This window comes from Petromyzon marinus, chromosome 7 (assembly GCF_048934315.1).
Source record: "Petromyzon marinus isolate PM22_M1 ecotype Great Lakes invasive population chromosome 7, UKy_Petmar_22M1.pri1.0, whole genome shotgun sequence".
Lineage (NCBI taxonomy): Eukaryota > Metazoa > Chordata > Hyperoartia > Petromyzontiformes > Petromyzontidae > Petromyzon > Petromyzon marinus.
In genome coordinates this window covers 2,680,323-2,701,255 of record NC_133673.1, presented here as the reverse complement: position 1 = coordinate 2,701,255, position 20,933 = coordinate 2,680,323, and the positions used below count along the sequence as shown (strand labels likewise).

At 44.8% G+C, this 20,933-nt stretch overlaps 1 protein-coding gene across 13 annotated transcripts in view; it reads left to right on the top strand.

Moving 5' to 3' along the window:
* The window catches only part of LOC116939852 (adhesion G protein-coupled receptor B1-like), a 218,573-nt gene that overhangs the window by 61,874 nt on the left and 135,766 nt on the right, over positions 1-20,933 (top strand). For all 13 annotated transcript variants that reach the window (XM_032948762.2, XM_076065261.1, XM_076065259.1 and 10 more), the window contains 2 exons: positions 3,080-3,878; positions 10,976-11,146. In XM_032948762.2, the coding sequence (XP_032804653.2) occupies positions 3,080-3,878; positions 10,976-11,146 (970 nt within the window). The remainder of the gene's footprint in view (positions 1-3,079; positions 3,879-10,975; positions 11,147-20,933) is intronic.

Here is a 20,933-nt window from a genome sequence, read left to right as displayed (position 1 = left end):
GTATGCTAAACATTTTGAACAGACACATTCACAAATGTCCCTTTTAACAGGTCCCTGCTGGGTGGGCCGGTAGGACAAGTCTCTGCGCTGTCTATTGCTGATTTTACACCCCAACAGCACGAGATTTCACTTCGTTAAAGTATTGAAAGGGGACGGACGGACACATGAATCTATTGCAGGCTGGTACACTCAGTTTACAACTTCATTCCTACCAGTATATGATATACTAGCTGTACTACCTGGCTTCGCCCGGGACTTGGATCCACCACGCCCGGCCGCCTTTGTCTCCCCAGTGGGGATGTTCACACCACACCAGTTACTCGTTTAAGGCTGAGTCGACCTAGGGGAGGCCCAGGACCGGTTCAAATAATCGTCACCGGTGGTGGCCGTGAGCGGGAATCGAACTCGGGTCGCCGGGTTTGTAGCGTGGCGTAGCGCTAACCACTACACTACAATGCGTTACGCTTCCACACACACAGACCCACACACAGACAAACACACAGACACACACACAGCGCGCTACCCACTACACTACAATGCGTTACGCTTCCACATGCGCGGGTCACGTGACAGATTCGACGTCACAGCTCATTTTCCGTGCAAAAAAATTAATGCATTGAGCTCCCTCCCCCCCCCAAAAAACACAAAAGTCTATTTTTATAATGTTTGCATGGTGTGCAGTCTGGAAAGTACCCACATGGCAAATTTGCAGTTTGTTGCATGTCGGGAAGTACACTAAACATTTTGAACAGACACATATTCACAACTTTGGCATATATATATGGAGATAATAATATTTGTGTTCCTAATAACCCAAGGCCATTACGCGTTCCACTAAAGCTTGGTTTTTTTGTCACTGAATGAAAAACAAGTTTTAAAATGTACTTTATCGTCTACGTGGTATTTGACCCAAACATTATAATTGAAGTATTATGGGATTTATGTATTGTTGGCGTTTGCAGAGTTAAATTAATTGCCCAATAATTTAACATCATCTTCTTTGTCATACAGAGGGTTAACCTAAAAGACATTTACAAAGTATGCGTGACAGGAATCCAGGAATATCTTGGGGATTTCATGAGGAGGGAAAAACAACCGATGACGTAGTACAAGCTGGGAATAATGCACCCGTCATAAATATTTTTTTTATAATTGCTTTTATTGGTCACAGAAAAGTTTAATCTTGTTTTGGTGCATTAAGCTCGGGCCTTAACTGTGCTAATTGCGTGAACCCTCGTGTGAGTGGGCAGCTTTAGTCAGTTTATTGTAGCTCAAGAGAAACATGTTAGGTTGACTGTGAAAGACAGGGGCATGGGTTCAGATGATGGAGTGAGGGTTGTCACCTTATAATGAGCGAGAATAGATGCCGAGGACTGTGATCAGTCGTACCTTCTCAATCATCATTATGTATGTTGTATGCGGCAAGGACAACACAACTAAACACCAAAAGCTGTTTTAGAGAAATTAGTTTTCAATCAAGAGAGATCAATTTTCAAACAGGAACGCCGATGACAGGAGTCGAGTGAATGCAGCTCGGGCTGGTAGTGGGTGGGGGGTGAGTGGGGTGAGTGAGTGGGTGAGTGGATGGGTGAGTGGTTGAGTGGGTGAGTGGGTGAGTGGATGGGTGGGTGAGTGGATGGGTGGGTGAGTGGGTGGGTGAGTGGATGGGTGGGTGAGTGGATGGGTGGGTGGGTGAGTGGGTGGGTGAGTGGATGGGTGAGTGGGTGAGTGGATGGGTGGGTGAGTGACTGGATGGGTGGGTGGGTGAGTGGGTGGGTTGGCGAGTGGGTGGGGGGTGAGTGGGTGGGTGGGTGGGTGAGTGGGTGGGTGGGTGAGTGGATGGGTGGGTGAGTGGGTGGGTGAGTGGATGGGTGGGTGGGTGAGTGGATGGGTGGGTGAGTGGATGGGTGAGTGGGTGAGTGGGTGGATGGTTGGGTGGGTGAGTGGATGGGTGGGTGGGTGAGAGTGGATGGGTGAGTGAGAGTGGATGGGTGGGTGGATGCGTGAGTGGGTGGGTGGATGCGTGAGTGGGTGAATGGGTGGGTGAGTGGGTGAGTGGGTGGGTGGGTGGGTGCGTGAGTGGGTGGATGCGTGGGTGGGTGGGTGCGTGAGTGGGTGGGTGGATGCGTGAGTGGGTGGGTGGGTGGATGCGTGAGTGGGTGGGTGGGTGGATGCGTGAGTGGGTGGGTGAGTGGGTGGGTGGATGCGTGAGTGGGTGGGTGGGTGGATGCGTGAGTGGGTGGGTGGATGCGTGAGTGGGTGGGTGGGTGGATGCGTGAGTGGATGCGTGAGTGGGTGGGTGGATGCGTGAGTGGGTGGGTGGATGCGTGAGTGGGTGGGTGGATGCGTGAGTGGGTGGGTGGATGCGTGAGTGGATGGGTGGTTGCGTGAGTGGGTGGGTGGATGCGTGAGTGGATGGGTGGGTGAGTAGGTGAGTGTGTGAGTGATGCGTTTTGCCTCACCACTCTTGGTAGCACGATGCGGTAAAGCAATGGCGGACAAATATGTTTTTTGTAATTTTATCTGTGTGGGCTGTTAAGTTTTAGGGTAAATAGATTTTAGTGTAAATAACAATCTGAAAACAATGCACACATAATATATTAGACATAATGTTGGTGTATTTTTATGTAAGGTCACCATGTGTATTTTTTCGATTGAATTTGGTTAGCTGGTGACAAACTATATTACACCTGCAAATGTTGTCAGATTGATTCGTCACTTCTGCATCTTGATACATTTCAATCGTTCGACAATAATTTCGCGACTTTTCTGACCCCTTGTGAATGTGTTTTTGCTTGCTCTGAAATGTTGTTATTTTTTTACGTGAATTGCTTTTGGTCGCAATTGTAAGACTCACGCGATATGAATTTTTGTTTTTATCAAATAGAGTGCTCTTAATTTAATCGCAGCAAATGTTATATTTTGGCATCAAAAAACGCATTGTTCTACTGAAGCAAAACATTTGTAGAGAACTGATGTTGTGGGGTATTTTTTGGGTAATCTTGAGAATTAAATATTTGTGATACGTGTGTGTTGATGGAACACAAATGTGACCGTGTGTTTCTTTTTCTATGTGGAGGTGCGATGCCCAAGAATGAGTTCTGACAGGATATTAGCTTTGTGGACATTAACACTCCACGGACTGCTGGCGACGATAAGCCCTGAATTAGGAGCTGGAAAAGAGTCGGCATGTTCGATTGTCATCCATGACCTGACTCACGGCCACATCTCCTCAAAGGAACTGCCGCACAGGAACGCCTTGGACTGTGTGTGGACGGTACTTAACCCTGATCCCGCTGTCTACTCAATATTTCTAAGGGCCACAACTGCCAATGCGAAGATTTGCAACAGCATCAGCGTAAAAGTCAATTCCCTGGATTACAATCAGCAAAAGGACAATCAGACCGCTCACGGAGCAGACTATGGAGACGTCATGGAGCTGTGTGACTCGGAATCTTACAAGCACCCGCTTTTCACTTGGTGGGATTACAAACACTCGGTGCAAGTGAGAATTGGCATTTCCCAGGCCGGACCCTCTCGACATTGGAAGACTCTGACTCCGGCAAGCGTCAAAAAGATGTGGTCCACGCTGGATGGGAATGGAGAGGCAGTGGTGGAAATTGTCTTTCTCAACACGGTGCAGCCGAACGAGTCAAGCTGCCGCGTGATCTGCGACTGGCTGGAAGGCTGCCTCGCCTCTGGCGGAGCCCAATGGGAATGTACAGTTGGACAAGTGCCTTGCAAGTGCCAACCCATGGAGATCCCTCCCGCATCGGATCGTTTGCCGTGCGAGACACCAGCGGGCCACAGAGACATTGGATGCAGCTACTACGAGAGTGACAGTCCTTTGCCAGACCCTTTTGCTGTCAACATGGAAGGTAACCTGGTCTCTTGAGTCACCATTAATGCCATTGCTCATGGTGTCATGGAACTATGATTCATCTTACGTTGCTGACATGATGACCCTTACATGTTCTTTTCTCATCTGCTCATGCGTGTTCCCCTGTTTTGGCTGCCATGTATGTTCCCAGTATCATGCCTGCTAACTTTCCATCCGAAGTCTTTGCATTCCAATCGTGAATAATCATTCTGTTTACTTCTCGCCCCTTCATTTAATTAGAATCGTGTTCCTTTGCATGGGCTTCATATTGTTTTACAAGCACATTGTCAGTGGACTTGCTACAGCAAATTGTTCCTCCAGACAGTCTATTAAACATAACCTCCATCCTCTTTAATTTATGTTATTCATAGTTCTAATCATGATGAATCTTGAGTTAAGTGTATTACAAATGTATTCGTAGTTTATGTTACAGAGTAACCCTAAATGTGTGAGTTTTTTTAAGAGTATTGTATATGCTGTTGTTTTCTCGTGTTTATTTTGAATGCTCTTTTCCATGCTTTCCTTTATTAGTTGCTTAATCTGTTGCTTTTCGTGCACGTCTTGCTGGAATTATGTGATCAGAAAACCTTGGTTGAGCTTGTATGTTGCAAATCACCCCACCCAAATGTTTATCTTGCCACTATTTACTACTGCAGTGAAAGTCAGGAAATAATCATTGAGGCTTTACACCACTTCAGAACTTCCTGAATAAATACCTGCCACCAATACCACTTGTAATGTTTGTAATCAGGTTTTCACATGAAACCATTTCCCCACCATGTTTTCCCCCACACCTCTGATGAGCAGTTAGCTACGTATGGTGCGAAAGAAGTTCAACTAACATACATGCACCCTCGTCAATTAATTTCTATAAATACATCCACTCAGATGCGCTACCAAATATGTTTCTTATACAAAAGGCATCCAGAGTGTGTTCCCATCTAGTATCACTTTCATTAGGTATCGATTATGTACATTTCTCAAATAATTTGCATTTATATTACACTGGCAGGAAGTACCCGGCTTTGCCCGGGGAAAACATATATATTTCAAAACTTGTCTTCTTTTAAAAAAACGGAACATATACATACACAAATACTAAGCTATTATAAAAGCCCGGCATTCCATTATGAGAGCCTTTCAGAAGGCCTGAATCAAAAAGTTTTATACAGTGGGGTAAAAGGTTGATCCAACAGGTTTAAAAAAATTGTCGACTGCCTCCCTCAAAATGTTTTACCCCCCCCCCCACCATTTTTTTTATTTTGTAGGTATATATACCAACAAACTCTCAATACAATAGAATCAGTTGTATCCACTGACCCTACAGTAGTATATACTGACTCTACAATAGTATTTACTGACTCTATAGTAATATCTGACGACTGACTCTACAGTATTATCAAGTGACTCTACAGTAGTATCTACTGACTCTGCAGTAGTAACTACTGACTCTACAGTAGTAACTACTGACGCTATAGTTGTATCAACTGACTCTACAATAGTATCAACCGACTATAGTATATATTTAACACGTAGGCTTTCACGACCAATGTCATCCATAATAGAGGTTTTTGGGTTAGATTGCATAAACATATAAATGTGTCGTTAAAACCCTCCACCACCCGACACAGCCAACTAGTAATGGTTGTCATGTAAACAAAATAAAATATTTACTCGATGAAGGTACCTACCTTAAAATTAAACGAGACCCAACCAGCACCTTGGAACTTAAAACAACGGCCATCATTGCCAAGTCATTAATTCCCATGGAAGTGCAATACATGATCAAACCAAGGGCATAAAAACCACCAAGACTTTATGGGCTACCAAAAATTCACAAACCTGATGTACCATTAAGACCCATTGTTAGTGCAATAGGCTATGCCATGTACAAATGGGCACAATATGTAATGAAACAAATACAGCCATATATCGGAAGGAACTCTTCGTTCATCAAAAACTCTAAACATCTCGTAAATATAATTCAAGATATTAAGCTTAACCATAATGATATTATTTTAAGTTTTGATGTGACCTCTCTGTTCACGAGGGTTCCGGTCAACGAGTCAATTAAATTACTCGACACTCTGGTAACGAACAAAGGTTTAGCCAAATATATCCAAAGACTAGCTGAACACTGTCTAAAGAACACTTACTTCTTGTGGCAAGGTGACTTCTATAAACAGAAGGAAGGAGCAGCAATGGGCTCTCCTTTGTCTCCTGTGATAGCGAATTTGTACATTGAAGCTTTTGAAACAAAAGCAATAGCTTCAAGCACACTAAAACCATTTGCTTGGTTTAGATATGTGGATGACACATTGGTGGTCTGGCCACACGGCAAAGATACACTGAACGCATTTCTAAATCATCTCAACTCGCAAAACCCATCCATACAGTTCACCATGGAAGTGGAAGCTGACAGAACTCTACCATTTCTGGATATTTTGTTCGGACAGGGTAGAAATGGTAAAATAACATACAGTGTTTACCGGAAGAAAACGCATACTGACGCCTATCTGAATGCAGTCACACCATCACTCCGCACAGAAATCTGCTCTCATCAAGACGCTCATTCATCGAGCTAAGAAAGTGTCAGATGGTGACAGTCTGAGAAGTGAAATTCAACATGTTAAAGAAGCGCTGCAAATGAATGGTTACAATGATGCACAAATAAACAGGGCATTGAATACCAAAACCAAATCATATAACAAGAGCATTGAAACTGCCCAAGTAATCAAAATACCGTACATTGCGGGAGTAACTGATAAACTGGCCAGATGTTTGGAAAAACAAAACATCAGTGTAATATTTGGCACGGTACATAAAATACAGAAATTAATATCTGGTACAAAACATGTATTACCGAAGCTATCAACAGAAGGTGTGTACAGGATTAACTGCACGTGTGGTAAATGTTATGTTGGGCAAACAGGATGAATGATCAGCACGAGACTAAAAGAACATCAGACAAATATTAAATTCTCCCAAATACAACCGTCAGCAGTAGCAAAAACACGCGTGCCAACAAGGACACTCAATTGATTTTGATCATGTTGAAGTTTTGTGTAAAACTAGCTACTACTGACCAAGACTAATTAGAAAATCTATCGAAATTGAAAGAAATCAAAATAACTTTAACCGTTCAGATAGCTACCGCCTTAGTGCTGTGTGGAAGCGAATCATCAATACATTATTTAAATGCATGCCTACAAAGGGCAGCATACTTCAATAGGGATTACCGTTGGTAGGGCTCTTTTAATAAATACAATAGACAGGAAGGACAAGTTCAAAGGGCTCCCATAATTGAAATGCATAATGTACGTTGCCTCAGTAATTCCCCCCCCCCCCCCACATTGTGCAAGAGCGCAGAAGCGTGGTCACCACATCTACTCCTCTATGTAAGGAACGAAACAGGAGGACTTCTCCACAAATCTGGCTTTCGCCTGATGAAGCTAGTTGTAATTACTGGCAAAACGTCGTACTCAGATTGTAAATGTTGTGGTTTGGCTCTCCAACAAACCGGTGTGCTATACTAGTGACGAATTGGCATGTTCTGTTTACGTGACAACCCTTACTAGTTGGCTGTGTCGGGTGGTGGCGGGTTTTAATGGCATATATATTTACGCGATCTAACCCAAAAACCTCTATTATGTATAGTAGTATCTACTGACTCTGCAATAGTATCTACTGATTCTATATGAGTGTTTACTGACTACAGTAGTATCAACTGACTCTATAGTAGTAACTACTGGCTCAGTGTACACTGTACAAAGTTTGATTTTCCTAGTTTGGACTGGGACAAGGGTAAAAACAAATAGCAAGTCTTCATGTGGGGGCTTAGATTATTGTATGTCTGTACTTTGTTAACATGCAAACCCAATAGTTTGTCCGTTACAAGCGTTACAAGGAAGGTGGACACACACAGTCAAAGTGACAGACAGACAAAAATGACATTTATAGTTAAGATGACTTAAATGCCCCAGTAACTCACAACTCATCTAAAACATTCAAAGGACACCTTCAGTGCCAGTTGTCCCTGTGTGCAGCACAATGTTACTCAAAACTGGTCTGCAAATGGGCATTGGTCTGCCAGTAGGAGGTGATAACTCCTATGTGTCATCCCAAATTAGTTATTTCTGGGGATTTTTCAAATGTAGACCATCACACCTGCACACAGTGGCCTACCCGCCTTAAAATGTTGTGCACTGTACAACAAATACCATGACCGCCATCAAAATGTCACCACAGCGACCTCCACTCCTTAAAATCAACCAGTCAGAGCTGTTGCGTAACCGACTTCCAACCTGATGGACTGTTTTACAGTATTTCCGTGATCTGGCTTATGGTCTTTCTCTTGGTCTCTGACCTTTAGGTGATCCCTCAGCTCAGGAGACAGGGTCTCCTAAGCCACCTATTACAGCCACATTGGTGTCTCTGCTGGCTCTCACCTTTGAGCCACCCGGCCACCCCAATTAAGTTTTTATTCTTTCTCTTTAATGGAGTTCAAAAAGCCATGTTAGAGATAATTGTCTTGGACAGGTGTGTACACCAATCTTAGCAATGCTTATGTTCATGATAGAATCAACGTATATCCACTGCAAGTGGTGTACGCATGATGTAGCATCTGTCTATGTACCGGTCATTACTGCGGGCAATAATGCGGTATTAGTGGTGCCCGCTGTGTCTTTTATTAATTTCATGAGTTCTAACAGTAGTTGAAATAACTAGGGCGTCCATAAAGGTTATTCACCCTTACTAAATAACGTACAAACAGCGGTGTAACATGTGCGGTTAAAACGTTGGCAACATATAGCTTATGTGCACTGCTTACATTTTTTTACTTTTTACCACTCTATGTCAAGATATGTAGCAGAGCGCCAACACAACGGTGGCCTGGCGAGGGGAGAGAGTGTAACGTGTAACATTTTTAGAACGTGAAGTTCTTAAAATATCTTACACGTAAGTGAGAGAATTCCAAGGGGTATTTGGGCAAATCGCTGCCGGGACCGCAGAGCATTTTGCACTGCGATTTTGAAAACCGGGAGGAGGGGACGGTGGCGGGGTGGAGTGGCACAGACAATATGGAAATGCACTCCGGTAGGCCGCCCACGTCCTGGAGAGGCTGTTGAATGAGCTGATGCAGTCGTGCGTGGCGCGTGGGTCCACGAATGTCGATTCGATGAACTTCACCAGCACTGGGTATTCTCCGCCACGGCGCAGTCGACAACATCTTGCACGAGGTTCTAACAAACGCAGCCTCATATTCTTAGTTCTTTCGGTGAAGTCACGTTGAAGGGGAACAATGAAATAATAAAATATATATAACAATAAAAATTCTCACGACGTTTCGACCATAACACAAACGGTCGTTATCAGGTGTGTCGGTTTACACCTGATGTGTGTCGGTTTACACCTGATGACGACCGTTTGTGTTATGGTCGAAACGTCGTGAGAATTTTTATTGTTTTCTATATATTTTATTATTTTAGTGTTTCCCTTCAACGTGACTTTACCGAAAGAACTAAGGATATGAATTACTGCAGTCACGAAAGCTTTAAATCAAAATTTAAACGCAGCCTCCTTGTACGCTGAATGCCTGCGCTGTGTTTGAGGAGTGGATCACGAAAGGCTGCGGCGAGCTCTGAGTTACGATGTGAAACAGTGGAGCACGATGTTAAAACCTGAGGCTAATCATATTTTGCAGATCAAGCAACATTTTCGGATATTGGAGATTCGCTTTTTTTTTACAAGCTGAAAATCCTCGTGGAAGCATTGAACATGAGGTGCCTGTCCGAAAGTCAATGTGCTTGCAGGCATAATGCAAATCAAATTGCGTGTAATTGCAAATGATACCCTCTAATAATCCCAAGTATGTCTGCATTGACAAATAAATGTGACGAGAAGGCCAAAATTTATTAAGGATACAGTAACATCTTACAATACACCTTCATATTGTTATTTTATTAAATTATTAGAGTACTTACATTTAATGAGCACACCTTTTTATTATTTAAAATGCATCTACAGATTAATTACAGGCACATGAAATCTTAGTCTTACACCCCCCTAATTATACGTGGCATATTTTACGTTTCATACTCTTTGGTTATTTCGGTGAAGTCACGTAGGTAGAAAAAAATCATAGAGTATGGATTCCTGCAGTCACAAAAACTTCAAATCAAGATTTTACGTTTCATAATCATCAGATATGTAAATGACGAGACAAACCCATCACAACAGAAGAAAGTGAAGGCAGGAGGATTGTAAGTTCCAACTACACACAGAACGTGTGCAAAACACTCGCCCTTGGTGCATTACACAAAACCCATGAGCAGCTTCCTAGAGGAGGTGCGCTGTGGTCCTCAAACTAAGTTTGACTGCTCAAATTAGTTCAATTGCAAGTGGCTCTCACAATCAATTGTTGAAAATTCCACATTTACTGTGGCAGGCTTCACTGTTGACATGCCACAAAGAGCTTTATAGCTCATCGGATTCCTCCAATATAAATACATTGTTCTGATTCTGATGTTGGCTGAACAAATACAAGCACAGCCACAGATCCGTTCTCGAAGCCAATTCCTTTTCCCCTAAAAAACAGAATAGAATATCGCTTTCCCCTCCGTCGCTCTCCCTGCTGTTGGCACTGTTTCCCAGGACGGCGTTTTGGCATATTCCTGCTTGAGCATATTATTTATAAGTACATTGGCACATATTGATAGAGTGAGGCGTGAAATATCTGAACGCTGTGTTACTGCTTCTCCCTTTGATTTTCCTGCCCTGTCGTGTTTGGAGTTTGCAGGGATTAGATTTGAATGGTTGTTCTGACTCAGGGTCAGATCACCTTGTTCGATAGGAGCAATGCCGTGCAATGGTCGTTTGATAATTATTCATACACTCTGGATATTGTTATTTGTCTAGCTTTCTGTTTAGCTTGCTCATCCGATCAGAACTATCGCTGGCACGTGGCACATTTGGTGCGTGAGGTTTTTTTTCTGTTTGCTTTGCTATAAATATCGATAAACGTATCGCGAATTGCTCGGAACGTCTCATTTCGTGCACACTCCACTGACGTGCCCGTGCCGTGTGGCCCTGCAGAAGCCGGGTGGAGCGCCTGGTCCCCGTGGAGTCCCTGCTCACGCACGTGCTCGGGCGGTATCCAGTTGCGCATCCGCACTTGCCTCCCTGCTACCCGGCCTGGAAGCGCCCCGTCGTTCTGCCCAGGAAATGCTGAACAGGGCCGGGAATGCAACAAGCACAAGTGCCACAGTAAGTGGTGGGCTACCTTGTAAAGGCAACACATGCTAATCAATAGTATTCAGTTGCGCATCCGCACTTGCCTCCCTGCTACCCGGCCTGGAAGCGCCCCGTCGTTCTGCCCGGGAAATGCTGAACAGGGCCGGGAATGCAACAAGCACAAGTGCCACAGTAAGTGGTGGGCTACCTTGTAAAGGCAACACATCCTAATCAATAGTATTCAGTTGCGCATCCGCACTTGCCTCCCTGCTACCCGGCCTGGAAGCGCCCCGTCGTTCTGCCCGGGAAATGCTGAACAGGGCCGGGAATGCAACAAGCACAAGTGCCACAGTAAGTGGTGGGCTACCTTGTAAAGGCAACACATGCTAATCAACTGTGGTTAACGATCATCTTGCTCTATTTAAGACCGGAAGCAGGTGGATTGCTTCACTATTCTGGCAAATCTCCCCGATGATGCTGGACGTAATTGCCAGAGAAACGTCGTACTCAAATTGTAAATGTTGTGGATCTACACTCCAACACACCGGTGGGCTGAAATAGTACCTAATTTGCGTGTTTTGTTTACGTGACAAACCTTACTGGCTGTGTCGGGTGGTAGAGGGTTAGGACACGCGATCTAACCCAAAAACCCTTATTCTTTGGGTCTTTCGGCAAAGCCACGTAGATAGAAAATAATACAATTAATTAAATAATAACAATATCATGACGTTTCGATCAAAACACAAGCAATCGTCATCAGGTGAAAAATATAGCGGGAGAGCTGCTGAGGCAGGAAAAATATATGGCGGGAGCGCTGCTAAGGCAGGGAGTTATAAAGGTTTGAGATGGGTGTAGCCCAAGGGTCAGTGGGCAGGGCTAGAGATGAAATTTGCATGTAAATGTAAGATCGGAGAAATCTTGACAAACGAAGCTGTGAGGGTGGCCATTGTATTGTGAGAGATTAGCATGTCAATGTAAGAGAGATTAGCATGTCAATGTAAGACATTTGCTTGTAAATATAAGATTGGAGAGAGCTCGGAAAGAGCCACCGCCACATCGAGGAAAGCGAACGACAGTGGCTGTGTAAGTGAATGTAACCCAAAAACCCTCATTATGGTCTACTTCTGTTGACTTGTGTTGACAACAGCTGTGGCCGTGGAAAAAAACTCGCGTTGCCCACCTCGTTCACGGTTCAAACTCAGACGAATGTCTCAGGTCGGCGCTCGGTCTAGCATCCCATCCCGGCCTCTACATTCCCATTGTCCACGGTCCCTCTCTGTGCCTCCCTCGCCCTGTGTCCAGTCTCGCTTTCGCTCCTTCTTCCTTCTCGCTCCCCTTCACTGGAGCAAACTCCCACTGCACATAAAACAATCATCTTCACTGACCAGCTTCTGTGCCTCCCTTAAAACAACCCCCATCTCTTCTCCCCGCGCCCATCATCGTCCTACTAAAACTACTCCGTGCACGTGCCCCCCGGCTACAACCAGGCCTACCCCAACCCTTTTCACGATCTCTATCCCTACCACTACCCCTATCACTACCCCTGTCAATGCCCCTATCACTACCCTTGTCACTACCCAAACACATATTACTACCTCTATAACTGTCACTACCCCTATCTCCACCCCTGTCACTACCCCAACCCCTCCTTAACCACTCCCATTCATCCTAACTGCCACCATAATAACACCACCACTTTTAATAACCCCACTCTTTATTTCGGCCACTATCATCTTATGTACAACTTTATAATTTTATATCATTAGACCTCCTTTGCCAGTACCAAAATGTAATAATAGGGTTTTACCCCTTTTTTCTGGCAACAAAACTGAAACCTTTTTACAAGGATTCATGTCTGCATTAACCACAATACCTGCAGTCAAAATGCAAACAAAAAACATACTATGATAATATATGCATTGTCCTTGAAACTGATTGGTCCACACCAAGGGACGGCTTTCTTTTGAGCCTCGACCCAATTGGTGCTCGACCACATGACGCTAGAAGGCGTGCAGCTCAAAGACAATGCACTATCAAAGTAATGAGGGCTCGGGGTGAGCATCTACATCATTAGACCTCCTTTGCCAGTACCAAAATGTAATAATAGGGTTTTTCCCCTTTTTTCTGGCAACAAAACTGAAACCTTTTTACAAGGATTCATGTCTGCATTAACCACAATACCTGCAGTCAAAATGCAAACAAAAAACATACTATGATAATATATGCATTGTCCTTGAAACTGATTGGTCCACATTAAGGGACGGCTTTCTTTTTAGCCTGGACCCAATTGGTGCTCGACCAGATGACACTAAAAGGCGTACAGCTCAAAGACAATGCACTATCAAAGTAATGAGGGCTCGGGGTGAGCATCTACATCATCAAAAGAAAGCCGTTCCTTGGTGTGGACCAATCAGTTTCAAGGGCGATGCATATATTATCATAGTATGTTTTTTGTTTGCATTTTGACTGCAGGTATTGTGGTTAATGCAGACATGAATCCTTGTAAAAAAAAGGTTTCAGTTTTGTTGCCAGAAAAAAGGGGAAAAACCCTATTATTAAACTTTATAATTGTTGTAAAGCGCCTTGGAATAAGACGCTATGTACATTTATATCAGATATAAAAAACACTGTGCATTCTAATGTAATAAAGTTAAATGCAATCCCGGAACCAGATATCTGTACATATCAATTCCTGCCACCACCCGAGCACGGATGCCAATTCCGGGACTGTCTGGATGAAAACCAGACAGGTGACAAACAACCCGACGGAGGACACTGATTGGTTATTCTGAAGCAGTATATTCTGTGTTTGTCGTGGATTACACCTTGCATGGCTGTAAATACTGCCATCTATGCCATCTTATAACAGGCGTCACTTGCTCGTACTCTGAAGACGTGTGTCCATGTGTATGTTTGTGTATGCGAATGTGTCCGCTCCTCTACCCTACGAATCCAGCAACCTGAGTTCGATTCCCGAACACAGCCAACACCAGTGACGATTATCTACATCCTTCCTGGGCCTCTCCTAGGTCGACTCAGCCTCAAATAATTACCTGGTGGGATGTATAAATATGGCCACTGGGGAGACAAAGTTGGCCGGGCATGGTGCTGGCCACCTACCCCCTCGTGTGCCATGTCGGCCTTCATAGGTGCTCGCTAACAGCACTTGCTCCTACACTCTGTTAAACGCTACACGGGGGATCTTTGTCTTTGCAGCGTTACACCCTCTAGTTGCATTGACACTGTCGCTTACAGGAAGCTGTCACCCCTCCTCTAAGTGCACTCCTGTCAGTCTCATGTATGTGTCACTACAGCCCAGGGTGACTTGGGGAGTGATAAACATTTCAGCTTGCGCTGTTGCCTCTTCCTTTGTGGCTGGCTGAGTGCTCCCAGCACGGGGGGGGGGGGGGGGTTAAGCCTCTAAGTCTCCGAGACTCCGTGACTCCTCGAAGTGGGCCTTCGCGGCATGTGGATTTGCGCCTGGTGTGCCCTGATCCATGCAGGCTCCGTGGTTCCCTTCCCTGTGCCCGGCGTGGTCTCCGTGGGAAGGGCGGTTTCCTCTCGAGCAACCTCCACTGTCCCTGGCACTGCGGGGCAACCATTGTGGAGCATGTCGGGGGGGGGGGGGGGGAACTCGCTGTCTTGGGCACTCAACCTCCGCCGCTCAGCCGCGTGGCTCGCGTTACCGAAACACAAGATGACAGCTAATGCTGTTCTCCACTCAGCGGTGGCGACAGCCCTTGCGCCAAGCGAGGTGTCCTGTAAGGCCATGTCAAATGTCAAAGGCTCACTGGCAGGAAGTCACAGGACAGACGCACGTGTTGTTATCACCGCGAGCATTGCTCACACCGCCCACGGTTACAGCCACACACGCCTGACCGTGTCCGCACGCCATCCGGCGGAAGGAGTTTAGTTCCCAACGGTGGACTGGCAGCCTTTTCCTCCCTCCTGAGCGTTTGAACTTTCCACATCCCCTTCCAAATCAACTGTCTGTGGTTTCCAGAGATTTGCTGAGGTGGGGTTTTCAGTTCCCTGTCTCCGCCAAATGGGATTTGGCAAGGGGACACCTGTGCCCCCAGGACCTCTGTTACATGCTTATAACACACGAGCACTCACACGCCACATAGAAACAAATAATAACCCCTTCAGTGGGAAACCATCTGGGGTCATTAAAATCAGTGATACCACTTTGTTTTGCGAGAAGTCAGCTGTTTGACTATACAGACTTACCCGGGAAATGTGTACTTGCTGCTGTTAACTCTGGGCCACTGAAGGAAAAGATCGCAGGGAATTAACTGTGTCCGTGGATCGCGAAGACAAAGATCCCCTGTATAGGCTTAACATACTTGTGGGGCAAGTGCTGTTCGTGAGCACCTATGAAGGCCGACACGGCACACGAGATGGTGGGTGGCCAGCGCCACTCCCGGGCGCTTTTTTTCTCCAAAGTGGCGATGTTTACACACTGCACCAGGTACTCATTTAAGGCTGAGTCGACCTAGGAGATGCCCAGGACCGGTTCAGGTGATCGTAACCAGTGTTGGTGGCCGCAGCACAGCACAGCGGTAACCCCTACTAGACTACCGCTCCCCTGTAGATGTGAGTGTGTTATGGATCTTAGCAGTGACATTCAAGATCGTTGTCGCATTTCAGAAGTTAGAAAGCAGGCAAACTTTTAGAGTTGGTGGTTGATTTTTTTTTGTGGACGTCCATCGCGACTTGGCTGCGTTCCCTCTTGAAGGTTTGTAAGAATTCGCTGGTGAATTTAATGAGGCTTCTCATCGCCACCTATTAATTATGCAATGGGTGGAGATCAAATTGGTTTGCCATGAGATACATAAATGACCTGCCATCAAATCATTATGAACTAATCAAACGGTTATGAATTGAGCTCTATCTCTAAGGCATCTTTTTTGGCCCACACTTAGAAGCCAGACATCTTGGGTGCCACGGTGACAAGATTTTAACTATCTCGCCTGGTATATAGGCGGTCATGGGTTAGATCCCGACCCTGACGCCTTTATATTTGGAGTTTACATGTTCTAACCTTGGTTGCGTAGATTTTTCTCCGCGTCCTTCAGTTTTTCCCTCCACATTTAAAATCAATGTGCGTTTAGAGTATTTGGCTGATATACATTTGCACATGATAAGCCACTTCGTTGAGCTTTCATTTGTGGCCACGTCCGTTTGAAAAGAGCTGTATACCTCAGTGCGCCTTGCCTGGCAAAATAAAATAATACATTTGTAAGAATAGTAATAGTTAGAATCTTCGAAGAGGTAGGAATACCCACACTTTACCCTACTACACGCAACCTCTCAATTGACCTCCTGTTCTGCACCCTTTTACACTGCTGGGTGTAGAGAGGCAGCTTGGATTTAAGAAACGTGCCCCATACTGGTGATGTGACATTGCGGGATGTCACTGTACAGTGCTGGCCCTAGAGAGTCACGGCGTGCGATGTAACGACATCGCAGACACCACTATGATGTGGGTGTAGTACCAGCCCTTGAGGGGCTCGATGAGCGCTGGTTGATAGCGCTAGATGGCATCACGCTTGGCGTGCAGTGCCAGCCCGACAGGATAGGGTGTGCAAGTACCGGCCGTAGAAATGGGGTTACTAAAGGCCATGGCACTCCGGTTGACCCGAGAGGACACGTGACCGGTTAAGTCTACAAAGGATGCCCCAAGTGGGGGGATAGGGGTGTTCACGTGGTCGGGGTCCAGATCCTGCTCGAGGGTTCTGGAAGGTGGTCGTGGCCAAGGGCGGAGCCAGCCACACTGCAGAGAATATAAGCCAGGTCCCCCAGAGGGATCAGTGTTGTTGTTCATCTTGAAGAAACCTTTGTCTACGTCCTACGTTCTACCGAGTCTCCAACACGTGGACCTGGGCCCGAGCTGTGGTCCGGTCTATTGTAGCAGTTACTTTGTAATTAGTGTAGTTATCCTGGTGGTCCACCACCATAGATTGTTATTCTGTTAAGGGGCAGTTACCACGTGTGTTGGTGCTAAATAAATGTGTTGCCTCCAAGAGTACATCTGCGACTCAGTTTAATCCACTACACTGGCACTAGAAATGTATTGGTACAGAAGGATACTGCGTCTAGGCTAGACCCAAAGAGTGACCGATGTAGAACTAAGAGAAAGGTTGCACATCGAAGAAGACAACCTGATGATGCAGGGCGTGATGAGAAGGAAACTGGAATATTTTTGGAAACATATGTAGGATGAACAACAACAGAAAAATTTGAAGTGTGTTGTTTGGAAAACTGGAAGGAACCGGAAATAAAGGAAGATGTAACAGAGAGTGGCTTGACGACTTCAGAGATTGGTGCCAGAGAGATGTGGCACCGTTTGAGAATACTGGGAAACAAATGACGAAATGTGCAGTGGGCACCTACGGGGCAATCTGCCCATGGATCGTTATGATGATGATGATGCTCCATTGTTTCAACTGCCGTGCCCGGAGATTGAACTTGCAAAGTCTGGGTTGCAAGTCCAACGTGATAACCATTAACACCATGGCAGCATTTTGTGTCCATACAGTTGTGAATACTTCTTGAGTTTAGATGTAGTTGGAGGTACTTATCTGAGCATGCACATATGAATTAAGTATATTCACCTTTTTTTAATCCAACTCATCTCATTTGAGTCTTAATATAGTCATATTTACCAACAATCGTTGCTTGGTAGAACACAATAAAACATTCAAAGTGATTTCCTGCTCAAATGGGACCTGAGCTTGTGATGGAAATTCCACATTCCTGTGTCATAATAGGGTCTACTCGTAGGACAAGCACCACTGTTGACTTTCCCACAAAGTGGGGCTCATCTTATAGGCCCCGTAGGGATGATAGGTTGAGTCAACACCCAATCAGGAATGTGACTCGCAACCTTCCTTCTCTGAGCTGTGTGCTCTACCACTGAGCCACTTAAATGGAACGACTATCGCTTAAAGTGTTGATCAGCGGTAGGACTCACATTTGACCCAATTGATCCGTTTGCATAAACAATTTTTCAAGACGGAATTGTTCATTATTTTTCTTCAGAAAAAACTTAGTTTCTCAAAAAATAGTGACAGCTCGTTTCAGTGCAACACCTCATTGGTTAAGTTTGGCAGAAACCAACGTTTTCTGATTAATAGGGTTTTCCCCTTTTTTCAACGGTTTTACTTAACTTGACTCCTATGTTTGTCGTGGTCAAATCTTGTAATCAAAATGCAGTCTACTTCCTGTTGTCCAATCAATTCCAAATTTTGCACACGTACTCAGATCCGGTGACAATGCATGCCTCTATCAGCATCAATTAATCAATGAATTCGCTACTTTAAAGCAATTTACATTTTGTATGGACGCCTTATTATTTATATAGGCTATCCACATATACAAACACAGAGACAATTTCAACCGAGAAGATGGATTCTATCTTAGCAATCATTGGAAAGATTTGATAAATCATTTCAGTTCTTGATTGATTGTTCACGCTTACAGTGGCTTTCAGACAGCATACATAAAAACAAATTTCGTCTCCCCCCTCCTCTTTTCAAAAAATAGATGGACTAGTCCTGGCAAACAGCCAATCGTTGCGCGTGACGCAAACGTAATTTTTATATATATAAATAAATAAATATGCCGTTTTCAAAATAAATTTATGCAAACCGACACACCTGATGATGACCGTTTGAGTTATGGTCGAAACGTCGTGAGAATTTTTTATTGTTTTATATATATTTTGTTATTTTGTTGTTTCTCTTCAACGTGACTTTACCGAAAAAACTAAGAATAGGTGTTAAGATGTTAAACCACCAAACTGAAACCTTTTACAAGGAATCACGTCTGCATTAACCACAATGCTTGTGGTCAGAATGCAAACAAAAAACACACTCTGATAATATATGCATTGTCCTTGAAACGGATTGGTCCACACCAGAGACAGCTTTCTTTTGAGCCTCGTCTCAAACGGTGTTAGACCAGAGGATGCCTTTTGGTGTGGACCAATCAGTTTCAAGGACAATACATATACCATCAGAGTGTTTTTTGTTTGCATTCTGACCACAAGCATTGTGGTTAATGCAGACATGATTCCTTGTAAAAGGTTTCAGTTTGGTGTTTTAACATCTTAACACCTGTTTTGTTACTCTTTGGTTCTTTCGGTAAAGTCACGTAGGTAGAAAAATAACAGATCACGTGACGTTTCAATCGCAACACAAGCAATCATCATCAGGTGGGACAACCACAGCAAGAAAAAACACTGAAGTAGGCGAGAGATCTGCCGTGGCACGAGGTTATATAGTAGGCCTCGGCAGTAGAGGAGAGAGAAGAGGGGGGGGAGGAGGCGGGGCAGAAAGTGGACCCCGCAGTAGCACCTGTTTTGTTGCAGGAAAAAAGGGGAAAAACTTATTATCATATTTTGGTACTGGCAAAGGAGGTCCCACAACGTTTTCTGCTTGGGTGCTTATCCAAAGCAGTAATCACTGGAGTGGACAAGGCTGTGACAAAGTCGGCTGTAGTTATGCACTAGTTCCTTTATCAGGGCTGATTGTTCAGGTTTCAACCGGGTGGAAGGATGAATTTCGGCCCTTGTTGGCATAATAGCGTATGTAGAGTGGTCATAAGTCGTTATGGTCATTTGGGCCTAAAATTATAAGATTGCGACAGGTGGAAAGAGTTTTAAAGTCTGCAATATATACACTTAGCTGCACTTTAACGCAGGTCTATTGTAAAAGTATTCACGTTTGCATGCTTTGTCGTTACATCTATTTGACTAAGAGTGTGAGGAGCTCAAAAAAGAGATTTAAAGCATGTTCATAAATGGGAACGAACGGAAAATGTTGAGGCGCTGAACCAGTGATGCGTACTAAATGGTTTCTGCATTATAGGGCATTGGCACCTTAAAGGAGAGACCACGAAAGAATCTTTCGACTGTTGATTTCCCCGTCAAAAATTCGGGCAGCATTTTCCAAGTGGTGTTCACTTTGTTAACTCTGCGGGGATGGGAATGACTGTTGACGATGCAGCTTACCGCACATGGACAACAATAACTTATCAGCACGAGGGATTGTGAACATTTGATGGGCTTTCTCTAACGTTCTTGCAAAAAATTACCATGAGCCCATGATGCCGATTTTATCATAGCCATTGCAGTTGGAGAGTATATTAAGCCAATACATGTTCGTGAATAAATTTGAGACAATGTGGGTTAGCACCTGCTCTTTAAGTACTGCGCTACGAACCTGGCGACCCGGGTTCGATTCCTGCTCATGGACAAGACCAGTGACGATTGTCTGAACCGGTCCTGCGCCTCCCCTAGTTCGACTCAGCCTCAAATGAGTACCTGGTGCGGTGTGTAAACATCGCCACTGGGGAGACAAAAGCGGTGGGACGTGGTGCTGGCCACCCACCCCCTCGTGTGCCGTGCCGGCCTTCATAGGTGCTCGCTAACAGAACTTCCTCCTACAGTCTGTTAAGGCTATACGGGGGATCTTTGTCTATGTACTCTAACTGTATTTGCTTATTTGTTCTAACTTACGTCTAACCCCGTTAGAATACAGGGTTCGATCCAGACCATGACACCTGCTGTATATGTGGAGTTTGCGTGTCTCTCTCCCCGTGGTTGTGTCGATTTTTTACTCGGGTCCTCTGACTTTTCCCCATCCACATTTAGAAACACGCGTTTTAGAGTATTTGGCTGCTTTACATTTCCACGTGCTAAGCCACCTCGTTGAGCTATCATCTCTGGCCAGGTCGCTTCTGAAAAAGAGCTATACAGCTCGGCGGGCCTTTCCTGGTAAAACAACAAATTGTTGAAAGAGTAAAATAGTTTAAT